Consider the following 13,353-nt stretch of genomic DNA (forward strand, 5'->3'; position numbering starts at 1 on the left):
TACATTTGATCAATAGTTGTCTAAATCATGTTTATTTCAAAGCAACAACACAATTAATTTAAGTTCATTTCATTTCTTGTAAGTTAAGCTCAAATTGACCCACTTACTAATCTTTGTAAATTTCCAGTTTTCTGGTATAAATTCGAACGTCTAGTACAGAGATAAAAAAAAAAAAATTATTTATCTTTCACTAGGCCCATAAATTATAGCGTAAATCTGTCCATTTAAGTTCCACCGGACCTACATATGCAAATTTACTATAAGACCCTTATGACCAGCTTAAATTACCAATTTATTGGATTTAACATATTATACCTTATGTTATTTTCTTCATGAATGAATTCCTAGAAATCTGAAATAGATTACTTACCAGTAAATAGACTATACTGGTACAAAAGAATATCAGTGATCAAAATGCATTAATAACCCTCAACTTATTTATAAATATATTGAGAAGGTATCAATAAAAAGGAAATGAAATAATACAATGGTACAAGGTTATTTATGTGTGGTACTGAAAGACACAATCAAGGTTTTAGCTCTAAACCAGGAATAATACAATGGTACAAGGTTATTTATGTGTGGTACAAAAAATTTTTGATCTCGTCAAACCGAGTCCAAATAATTCATTTGTCACTGTGTTGCGTGCTGTGGAGTGTGGAGAAGTATGACCCTGAGACTTACAGTTGGCGTGTCAATTATTGCGGAGCCAAAGGTATTATGTATATATGGCTGTGTTGGAGCAACTGCGAGTGGCATTTTCCATATAGCTGGGGGGTTGAGCCTCAATATTACCAAAAATACCCTTGATGCGTGCACGGTGCACAAGGGCCTGGTCGATTGATGCGTGCATCGCCAGCCACGGTAGAAGCTGGTGGTTGCATACTGGGTGCATGTGGTATAGGTGACATGTTATATATTATATACAAACACATAAACCTTGTCCTCGTATAACTTTATTTAATTTTTAGTGCAATATATACATGTAGTCATGTAGACCATTCGTTTTAACACTAAAGAAAAGACCACATGAAAAATAGGCATTTGAATGTCAAAAAAATTCACTTTCTTGTCTTCTGATTTTAATATATTTGAACTGGATCTGGTTTGTTGTCCGCGTCCAATCATTTTATATTTTTTGAAACAGAAATATTTATTTAACTCTGATAAAATATTTATGCAAAATAAAAAAAGTTTGTAGAGATGTTTTTACAATTTAAATATATTTCATATCACCAGATTAAGTGGGCATATGGATCGGCCCAACAGGCCTTTATTAGATCACCAGATTTTGTTGAAAATGCTCCATATAAAGTTTTATTGTAACCTGACTGTTCCCTATTTAGGCTGCTTGTTTTCTTAGGAAAATCTATTTTGTTAAATATAAGGCATTGTTATAGGCCTTATATTCAGTGAAGACCAGACACCTTAAAATCTCTAAATTTGTAAACATATTAAAATTTGTTTAGACCTAATTATTCTGGACTATTCGATCAATTAATTATATTAAATGACCAATATATTTTCAAAATATTTGGACCCAACAAAATTGCCAAATTAACCAACAAAATTAACGAATGAAATAATGCCACACCAAATACCACACGACAATAGACTAATCCGATCCAAAAAAACAAGAACAAATGCATCTCTCTCAGTTGGCTAAGAGTATTTAAGCATCATTCCGGAACGTATATACATTATACTAGTATTATACCCGTGCATTGCAACGGGAACATATTATAAGAAACAAATATATCAATTAAAATAATAATTATCTAAAAATTAAGACACATGTTAATAGAAAATTTATATGATTCTGTATTTTTAATTAACTTTAATCGTGATCTCTGATAACAATTTGATGATGTGATGATTCTTTATTTTTAAGTACCAATGATATCAAATAAAAACTCGATTCGAATCTAATATCAAATATCATACAACAATTCAATATCGACATATAATATGATATCAAAAAACATAAATAAAAAGTGTTATCGTGTGTATGTATATGATATATATACACACACACACATATTATAAGAGAAATATATATTCACACACACGTTCCAATTTATATTCTTCTTTGTTTTCAATTTATATTCTTCTTCTTCTTTGTTTTCAATTTAGAATACACACACACACACACATTGATATATGAGGAGGGTTCAAATGCCTCCATTTTTTGTGCCTCCATCATGCCTCCATTTTTTTAAACTTTAATAATTCAAAATTTAAAACTTAAAAGTCAAAATAAAACCGTTGGATATGATCTACATCATTTTATCTATGTACATGTAAAAACTCATGGCATTTCTATTTTATTTTGGTTGTCATCAAGAGCTTGTAAAAAACATACTAATGTGGATAATTTTTAGACGTTGAATTTTCAACTTATTGATGCACATAAAAGCAAAATTAAAATGTGATAATTTTTTATGAGCACATAGAGAAAATAACATAGATCACATCTAACAGTTTTATTTTGACTTTTAAGTTTTAAATTTTGAATTATTAAAGTTTAAAAAAATGGAGGCATGATGGAGGCACAAAAATGGAGGCATTTGAACCCTCCTCTATATATATTATATATTAGAAATATATTTCAAATTGCCCACACTAATATGTATAAAAACAAAGAAAGGGAAATAAGGAAATAAAAAAAAATGATTTCCATTGTGATCCGTATAGAAACGAAAAAGAGGTAAGGAAACAAAGAAATAAGAAAACGGAAGGTGGAGTCTTCTCAATTGAAGAGAAGAAATATGGAAACAAAGAAATAAGAAAACAGATAAATATATCGCTAAATTTCAGAATTTGTTCAATTTTAATTATAACGTATCGTGTAGCAGCACATGTAGTGAGTATATTTTTAACTAAATTTAGACTTCTATACATAAAACATATGCATTTAATTAAAAGAAGACAAATTATGTAATTGGAGGGCTGAGATCAAATCTGAAGTTTCATCTTTCAATCGTAGCCGTTGGCGGATCAGACACCCAACATGCTTAATAATTGAATGGAGAAATGGAGATTATCATTTCGGCTTCAGAAATTGAAATAGAGAACAAAATGGCTTGAATTGATCAAAATACTTGAAGTAGTCAATGTAAATAATTAAGGGGTACAAATTATTGTAGAGGAGACAGGGACAAGGGGCATGCTCTTGGTCACCAATTACTTATCCTCAACAATTAGTTGAATTGCACTACTGTATGATGTATGACAACTAGCTAACACGTGGAAACTGTGTTTCAAATTTTGAAATATCTTAAAGGTTCATCTGGAAGAGGTATTTACTTTAAGAAAATGAACATCTAAAAATTGAGAGATATATAGACTTAGATTGGGCAGTTGATATAACAGATCGAAAATCTACATCTGAATATTTTATATTTGTTGGAGTAAAGTTGATGACATGGAGGAGTAAGAAACAAAAAGTGGTAACGTTATCTAGCGCTGAAGCAGAATTCAGAGAAATTGCTAAAGGGTTATAGGAACTAATATGACTTAAGAAGATTGTAAGTGAGCTCGAATTTAAACCCAAAGAAGAAATGAAACTTTTTTGTGACAATAAGGCATCAATTGCTATATCTCAAAATCCTGTACAACACGACTGTACCAAACATAGAAATTTACAGCTCAATTTACAGATATTTTATCAAGCAAAACTTAGATGAAAATGTCATATCTATATTGGTCCGAAAGGCACCTAGAGGAGCCGGTGGGGGTGGGGGGGGGGGGGGGGGGGGGGGGGGGGGGGGGGGGGGGAGGGATGAATAGTGTTTTTTTTTAAAAATTTTAATCTAAATTAAATTATCTACTGTATCTATAAGTTATTTTTGACGGAAACTCTAATAACTTGGTCCTAAACTAAAATATAAAATAATAAGTATATAGTAGAGTTTTGAGACACTTGACACGAGATGTGTTTATGAAATTCGGCACTAACGCCTACGTCTCTGGGACCCACGACCTTCGAGATGGCTCGCCTTTATTTATCCAATGAGAAAAGAAGTACAAGAAAGTTTTTATAGTAATCTCTGACATGGGATCTTACCTTTCTAATCCTCTCTGGACCCACCTGTCAAAAACTTGAAACTGGAATTTTATAATAGAACTTTGTAACACAAGAAATTGAGCACAGTAAAACAAAAAGCAACCAATGCACGCGACTCTATGCTCAAATTTACCCTACGACTCCATTAAAAAAATTCAACTTCCCCGCGCGACAGAGCAACGAATTTGGCCGAGTTATACGCGTTTAATTCGCAAAATTTGTTAAATACGCGATTAATACGCAAATTGAACGTTTAATTCGCGAATAACTATATTATTTGCGGATTGATACACTGATGGCCCAAAAGCGTTTAGTCGTGAATCAAACGCGAACCGTGTTACGATGGTCCAATCTACATAGCTCGCTACACAGAGAAACTTTCAATGCGTAGCAGAGGATCTGTATAGTATTCTCTTGTCCACTTTGCCCATTAACCTCTACAAATCTCCTAAGTTTTCTAATTCGCCTCATCATCAATTGGAGAAAGAGCCATTGACACGAAGACTTCGTCCTCTCCTCTTTGGTACATCTCTCTATATTGTCTCTCTAATTCTCAGCCTTTTTTTTCATACTAATTTTTATTTGTCCTATTGGTAAGTTTTCACAATAAGTTCAGTGTGTATGTATATATGCTGACTAGATGTTATGAATAGTTGTGTCGGTATTAGTTTTATATCCCAGAGGATACGTGGCTTTTGTTTTGCATGGTTATTACTTTAGATCAATTATATTGATCAAGCCGTTATCTATATATATATAAGTAAGATTTAGTTTGCAGTAGATTTGTGTATTTTTTTTTTTTTTTTGAGGAATTCCGTAGGCATAGCAGTAGATTTGTGTAGATCATTTTAAGACTGTATGGTGATATCAATTCTCATTTTAATTAAGTATTAAGCAAAGTGCCTCGTTAATTTGTAACAATTTTTATATATCTAAGGTTAATGCTACAGTTCAATCTTTAACTATCTCGAGGGCTTAAATCTTGCATTTAGTCGTCTAAAAAAGAAAGCTATATACCTCATAGTTTGATTAATAATATATATATCATCTGTCATCTCATATATATTGACCTTTGTTACTTAAGTGGGAATTATCTACGGAGTTTTCTTTTCAATGTCTATTGTTTTATGTAGGAGGTCAATGAAATATTTTTATAAATCAGTTTACCCGAATCATATCATATTTGATAAAGTGGGTATGATCGAATAAAGAGTTTTTTTTTTTTTGGAAAATTTAACAAGTATGGACACAAGTAAGAAACTTTTATGTTATCTTATAAGATAAGGATCATGTATAAGAGTTATTTCGTACTTATTTGAGAATAATTGTTCAAATAAAATTATTTATAATATTTTTTTATTTGTATGTAAAACTATTAAGTTTTATTATTATATTACGTTGATTTTACAACATTTTATATAATATTTTTATAGTAAATTATGATAAAATTAGTTTGTACAACACCTTATATCATTTTATTTAATAAAATTTTTATATATTTTTATTTATTAATAAATTACATTTTAAAATAATAATAATTTTTATATTTAATATAAATACTTATTTGTTATTTTTTTAGCTAACTTATATAAGCTTTATATCTATTTATTTGTTAATTACCCATTAGTTTTTTTAATTATCAATCTGTGATCTTAACGGATAATGATAATTATGTGGAAATGCCCTCACCGATCCGATCCGTAGTTTTACCCATTTGACACCCTAGTTTTACTTGTGTAAATTGATCAGTTTTTTACGGGAAAACAACAAATTATCTAAAGAAACCTTAACTTTTGATATGGTTTTGCCATGTTTCTTCGATTAACATATGTACGTATTGATTATTAATTTAATCACGTTGCACATTATTTCAGAACACAAAAATGAGTAATGATGCAATACAACCACTAGAGGAAATATCCACATAAAAAAAAATGGATGACTGGGTTGTGGAGATAGGAGCTCGACACATTCCGCCGGGCTTCTCCCATGCAACCAGACCATCAATGGATAGCAACCTTGAAAAAAGGCCATCAATATTTGGTAATTGGCAATGTTGGGATGATTTTGGGGCCTCTTTCTTACCCGAAACCGAGAAGTGGCAAATTTTTGCATGTATGACGCACTGGTATGATCTCAACGTACGTTCATACCTTGAATACTTGCAAAAGAAGGAAGCTCTAGCCTGGAGCTACTATCGTGGGGTCAATAAACAATTTCGTGCTGAAAATTGCAAACGTTTCATTGAACACCTAATGCTCAATAGTTGCTTCTTAATATTTGTGATGCTTTACCATTCAGAGGAAGAGAGCAAAAAGGTTATTATGGATAAAGCGAATGACCAAAATAGTCTTCCAATAGGTTTAACATTTATAGACATTAATAGTTCATTAAAGTTTGTAGCAGCAGATAGTTTGCTTATTTTTAATTACTTGTTCATATTGAAGTACCAGATACCGTGGGTTTTTGTTGAAGCTGTATATACAGAGTTCTCCAACTTGAGCAAACTTTGTGTTATCCCAATACACAAACTTGCGCGCATATTCATGCAAAAGTTGCATCCAATTGAGCACCCGTCTAAAGTGGACGGTAGTACCGTTCCTAAAGGTGGTTTCAAACATCTAGTACACATCTTCCATTGGTCTCGACAACCTGATGAGGAGTATGTGGTGGATTCAACTAGGGGGATTAACACCTTCCATATACCTAGTGCATCAAAGTTGCAATTATCTCAAATTGTTTTCCAAAAGGATATGGGTGCCACCATTGATGTGTCTTACTCTAACAACAAGAGAGTATCTGCAGTGATGAAATTAACACCCTGGTATCTTAGTCCATTAGACAGGGTACTCTATGGAAGTCTTTTAAGTTTTGAAGATCAGTATTACATAGTTGAAGATCAGTATCGCATAGACCGTGAAATGCCCTTCACGACCCATTTCGCATGCATAGCTTGCTTGTTAAAAACAGAAGCAGATGTCCAAGTATTGCGAGAGAGTGGTGTCATCGAAAGCACAACGTTTGATTACAAGGATGTTTTGCTTTGTGTACAAGAGCTAAAAGCTTGTATTACCGGTAATCTCCTTTTGCCGAATAAGCTGGTCACTTTGGAGAAGAATGTGGTGGCACATCATAATAAAAGTGTCTATAGAGCAATTGGAGAGTTCAAGGAACGCTACTGCTCCAAACCATGGATAATTATCTCCGTCATCGCCGGCATCTCATTGTTTGTCCTTACATTTATTCAAACCTTATATGGTACGCTTAGCTACTACAAACAATGATTACTACAAACAATCATTATATCATGTATATAATTTAAATTGTGCGAGGAATGGTGGTTTATCTTTATTCAATATTCACTTTGTTATTTATATTTACCTTTGCTCTCGTTGTACAATATTATTTCACCTAACAGGCAACTTATTCAACTATACAAATATGTATGAATCTTTCTTTACTGAAATTGAACTTTTTTTATGAGGACATACAATTCCTTCCGAATCATGAGTGTTTCTCCAAGTTCCAATTTCTGATATTAATTAATTTACTCCCATGCTAATTAATAATCATAATTAATTAAATCTATGCTTTAAGCAAACCAAGCCCTTTCTACACAATTTAATCTACTCCCATATATGCCAATAGTCAATAAATCTATGCTGTTTGTGGTGCCATCGTGTATGTTTTGTATATTTTTTTTTTCCAATGTAATTCATTTGTCACTTTTTATGTGTCTATGTGGGACCATGTGTGATTTTTGCATTTGCTAGTCGTACAGTATTAATTCATCTAACAAACAACTCTTCAATAGTCAATAGTCAATAAATTTATGCTTTAATCAATCAAAAATGTTAAGATTGGTATTTATTATGACCTCTCTTCAATCAATAAAATGAAAAATAAAAATGATAACAAGGTGACACGTCCTATTTTAGTTCTACCAGCTTTTTAATGGTATTGGATATGCCCGAAAGTATTCTTGTATTTTTACGGAGTACACATGAAAACATGACAATTACATAATTATTGCAACCTGTACTTTGATATTTCAAATAAAAAATGTAGCTTCTGACTGTTAAACAGAAGTTCAACTAGCATTGTACCAAAATCCAAAATCCAGTAGTGTTGTAACTATAATATGCAACTATAATATGTAGACAAAACCCCTAACTGGAATGGAAATCCATTCTGGGCTCCATCTAATTCTAATTCATTTGTAAATTAATTAAGGCCCAATAATTAATCACTGGGCCCAACCCATTTTTACATGCCATGAATGGACCGGACTAGATCGACACCTATGACTCTTGATCAGGGGTAAATTTGATACTTCCGATTTGCCTTCTCTAATAATAAAAATTATTTCATATATCTCATTTGATTGATTCCCTCTCTTCTCAACTCGCTCTGTCTCGATGGTTTCATCATAGGTCAACTTAGCGCCCATGCACATATTTGCTAACGAAGGCGAAATCCCTAAAGAAACCTCCGATGAGGTTTCTTCTGTGTCTCTCTTTTTTTAGTTTTGTAGAGGCTGTAAAGTCGTGAGTGGGCTCAAACTCGTAACTTTTCGGTAATTAGTTATAGGACATTTTTCTAGTCAGCTACGGTACCATGAACCCCATCTCTTTCTTCGCTTTCTCTGTCTCTCGCAATCTCTGTCTTTTGATAGTCTTGTGTTGCTATCCAAACAACCTGCTTCAATTATGTCTGATTTCATTTCATACATGCACCAGAAATCATTAATTATTGTTATTGAGGAGTCTGTCTAGAGACAAAATATCATTAATCATAATTTTCTTAAGTAGTTACCCAAATAGTCAAACCGAATTGAAATAATATTGAAGTATTGATTGCATTGTGGATCTAAATTTCAGGATTGAAGCAGATTGAAGAAATTAAAGTCTATTAAAATTTACACCTCACCAATCGCCATATTATGGATTAGGGGCCGGGTCCTATCCGATAACATTGCATTTCCATATATATAAGAATCTGTCGGGAATTAATAAATGAAGCCTATCAAACTTAGGGGTGGCAAAAAAAGCTCGTAGCTAACGGTTGATAATACTCAGAGACGATGGTGTTTCTATATTAACAGCATATTTAACGGTCGAAAAACTAATATTCCTGTCGGTCCCTAATTTCTAACTGATCGCATCGGAGCTTAATGCCATCGGCTCATACCAATGACGTATGAGTACATATTTCCTATCGGGGCGATAAGCAACGGTTCGAAATCCGATGACGGAGTGTAATTTCACCGATAGCAAAGTGTTTTTTTGTAGTAGTGCCAGATTGGATATTATATGTCCGGATCTGAATTTGTATCCAAAATTTTACGAATTCGAATATTCAGATACAAATAATTTATAAATATAGATAAAAATTTTGATAGAAACTCTGCGGATACAAATATGGATACGGTCTTATGGATAAGGTTTCAATTTTAAAGGAAGATACAAAAACCGATAATTAATTATCGATATCCGTAATTTTTCATTTTTGGGATATCCGTGAAGTACTAAGTAGAAATTTGTAAGGTCTGATTAAGATTACTTTATCTATGCAAATCAGACCTCCCCAGTTTGCTATTCTACATTCATTTTTCCTAAGATTGGTAACTACAGGTTCAAAAAAGTAACTTATGAGATTAGTATTTGCAATAATATAAACATAAATCTAGTATTCTTCTAAAAAAAGGTGAAATGAATACAAAATTCGAACATAATCGGAGATGATAGTGTGATTACAATTTGAGGGACCAATAATTGTAATTATGTTAATGAATTATTTTTGTTTGAGAAAAATAATTTGTTGAATAATAAGTAAATTTAATAACAATATCCAAACAGGGCCGGTCCTGAAGTTTTTGGGGCCCGGGGCGGGAGAAAATTTTGGGCCCTTTATATATACAATTTTTTTTGAGTGAGTCTATGGTACTATGCATATCACGGGTTGTTATCGTGCTACGGCTCTATATTCGAGTTTTCAAATCTAACGGTCGATCCGAACCATTCATCTTGTTCTCCATATTAATATGTGTTTGGAAACCAAATTTTACATTTTTTGAAATTTTTTTACTATTTTTTTAGATATTTAGAAAATCACTTGATCTGAAAATTCTGGACCATCCAAAAACAGTGATTTTCAATAAATCTAAAAAAATAGTAAATAAATTTCAAAAACTGTAAAATTTGGTCTCCAAACACATATTAATATGGAGAACAAGATGAATGGTTCGGATCGACCATTAGGATTTGAAAACTCGAATATAGAGCCGTAGCACGTTGCCAAATCGTAATATGCATAGTACCATAGACTCACTCATTTTTTATTTTATGAAACCATGTCTATTAAGTTATTTTTGTATTTTTAAAGTCTAAACAGTCGATCCGAACCGTTCAATATGATATTCATATTAGAACGTGCTTGGAGACCAAATTTTATATTTTTTTAGATTTTTTTTTACTATTTTTTAAGATAGGTAGAAAATCCATTGATTCAGAAGATTCTGAACCATAAAAAACAATGATTTTCTACCTACCTTAAAAATAGTAAAAAAAATGTAAAAGTTGGTCTCCGAGCACGTTTTAATATGGATACCATGTTGAACGGTTTGAATCGACTATTTAGACTTTTAAAATGCAAAAACGACTTAGAAGCATATGGTGTTAAAGTATTTATCGAAGCGATTAGCCGGTCTAATTTTTATAGAAAAATTATACTTATTTATTAAAAAATTTGGGCCATTTATACATACAAACTTTGCGCCTTAATATTTTATTTATTTTTAATATATACAATTTTTTTTTATATATACACAAACATTTTTATTTTTTGGGCCCCTTGAATTTTGGGGCCCGGGGCGGTCGCCCTGGCTGCCCAGCACCAGGGCCGGCCATGTATCCAAATTATGTTTCCGAATGATATTTGTATTTGTATTCGTATCTGTTTAATATCCGATCTGTATTCATACCCGTTTAATTTTGATATGTATCAGTATCCGTTTAATATCCAATTTATATCCATATCCGAAAAATAAAAACAGAGACTGATATGGTTTTACCATTATCTTATCGATATCCGATCCGTTTTTGCACCCCTAACTGCACTAGAATAAATGTTCATTCGTCATTGAATGTTTAACTTGATGCTACAGTAATTCAAAAATTTATAAATTTAACATGTTAACACATTACCCTTGAAATAGATCGGTTTCTACTATTTGGGTTAATCATCGAAAATAAATTTTTATTTCTTGAAATTATGATTATCAAGAATTTAATGAGCCAAATAACACCCTAATATTACTTTTAAGAAAAAAATATATATAAGTATATAATGGTTCAGGTATTTGCATTTAGATTTGCACCAATGTACATTGCTTTACTCAAATCTTGTTCAGCTCAAACTTTTTTCAATATTGAACCTCAGAGAGAGGATAAATTTAAAGGACAATAAAGAATAACAAAAGAAAATTTTATGGGACCTATTCTGTCCAATCTACATAGCTCACTACACAGAGAGACTTTGAATGCGTAGCAGAGGATCTGTATACCAAACCTCTTACCTTCTGTCCAAGTGTCCAGAAAAGAAATGGCTTTACCGGTGGGTGCTTCCCTCTGGTTGCAAGTTATTCTCTTGTCCAGAAAAGAAATGGCTTTACCGGCGGGTATTTCCCTGGTTGCAAGTTGTTCTATTGTCCATGTACTTTGCCCATTAACCTCGATAAATCTCCGAAGTTTTCTCTTCGCCTCCTCATCAATTGGAGAAAGAGCTATTGACACGAAGACTTCGTCCTCTCCTCTTTGGTACATATATATCTCTACATTTTCTCTCTAATTCTCAGCCTTTTTGTATACTAATTTTTATTTGTCCGATTGGTAAGTTTTCACAATAAGTTCAGTGTGTATGTATATATGCTAACTAGACGTTATGAATATATAGTTGTGTCGGCGTTTGTTTTATATCCCAGAGGATATGTGGCTTTTGTTTTGCATTGTTATTACTTTAGATCAATTATTGATCAGGCCGTTATCTATATATAAGTAATTAAGGTTTAGTTTGCAGTAGATTTGTGTAGAACATTTTAAGACTGTATAGTGATTAAGGTTTAATTTTTATATTTAATATAAATACTTATTTGTTAGTTTTTTTAGCTAAATTGTATAAGCTTTATATCTATTTATTTGTTAATTACCCATTAGTTTTTTCATTATCTGTGATCTTAACGGATAAGGATAATTGTGTGGATAAAACTGATTTCATATGGTTAATTATAAAAATGCCCTCACCGATCCGTAGTTTTACCCATTTGACTTGTGTAAATTGATCAGTTTTTACGTGTAAGCAACAAATTATCTAAAGAAACCTTAACTTTTGATATGGTTTTGCCATGATTCTTCGATTAACATATGTACGTATTGATTATTTAATCACGTTGCACATTATTTCAGAACAGCTTGTTGTCGATTAATCGGGAAGAGGGTCAGTAATATCCACATCAACAAAAATGAGTAATGATGAAATACAACCACTAGAGGAAATATCCACATCAAAAGAAATGGATGAGTGGGTTGCAGAGATAGGAGCTCGACACATCCCGCCGGGCTTCTCCCATGCAACCAGATCATCAATGGATATCCACCTTGAAAGAAGGCCATCAATATTTGGTAATTGGCAATGTTGGGATGATTTTGGGGTCTCTTTCTTACCTGAAACCGAGAAGTGGCAAATTTTTGCATGTATGACGCACTGGTATGATCTCAACGTACGTTCATACCTTGAATGCTTGCAAAAGAAGGAAGCTCTAGCCTGGAGCTACTATCGTGGGGTCAATAAACAATTTCGTGCTGAAAATAGCAAACGTTTCATAGAACACCTAATGCTCAATAGTTGCTTCTTAATATTTGTGATGCTTTACCATTCAGAGGAAGAGAGCAAAAAGGTTATTATGGATAAAGCGAATGACCAAAATAGTCATCCAATTGGTTTAACATTTATAGACATTAGTAGTTCATTAAAGTTTGTAGCAGCAGATAGATTGCTAATTTTTAATTACTTGTTCATGTTGAAGTACCAGATACCGTGGGTTTTTGTTGAAGCTGTATATACAGAGTTCTCCAACTTGAGCAAACTTTGTGTTATCCCAATACACAAACTTGCGCGCATATTCATGCAAAAGTTGCATCCAATTGAGCATCCGTCTAAAGTGGACGGTAGTACCGTTCCTAAAGGTGGTTTCAAACATCTAGTACACATCTTCCATTGGTCTCGACAAC

The 13,353-nt window shown here is 32.5% G+C and overlaps 1 protein-coding gene across 1 annotated transcript; it reads left to right on the forward strand.

Annotated features, from left to right (window-relative positions):
- The first annotated feature begins 4,537 nt into the window (after positions 1-4,537).
- Positions 4,538-7,411, forward strand: LOC144563318 (uncharacterized). The gene is made up of 2 exons (XM_078312786.1): positions 4,538-4,589; positions 5,941-7,411. Exon 2 carries the CDS (start codon positions 6,001-6,003, stop codon positions 7,348-7,350), a length of 1,350 nt encoding a protein of 449 aa, XP_078168912.1. The 5' UTR covers positions 4,538-4,589; positions 5,941-6,000; the 3' UTR covers positions 7,351-7,411.
- The last annotated feature ends 5,942 nt before the right edge of the window (positions 7,412-13,353 follow it).

Source organism: Carex rostrata, chromosome 12 (assembly GCF_964058835.1).
Source record: "Carex rostrata chromosome 12, lpCarRost1.2, whole genome shotgun sequence".
NCBI classification, from domain to species: Eukaryota; Viridiplantae; Streptophyta; class Magnoliopsida; order Poales; family Cyperaceae; genus Carex; species Carex rostrata.

Coding starts and splice junctions, on each gene's coding strand:
- LOC144563318 (XM_078312786.1), top strand. CDS start 6,001: ATGGATGACTGGGTTGTGGAGATAGGAGCTCGACACATTCCGCCGGGC.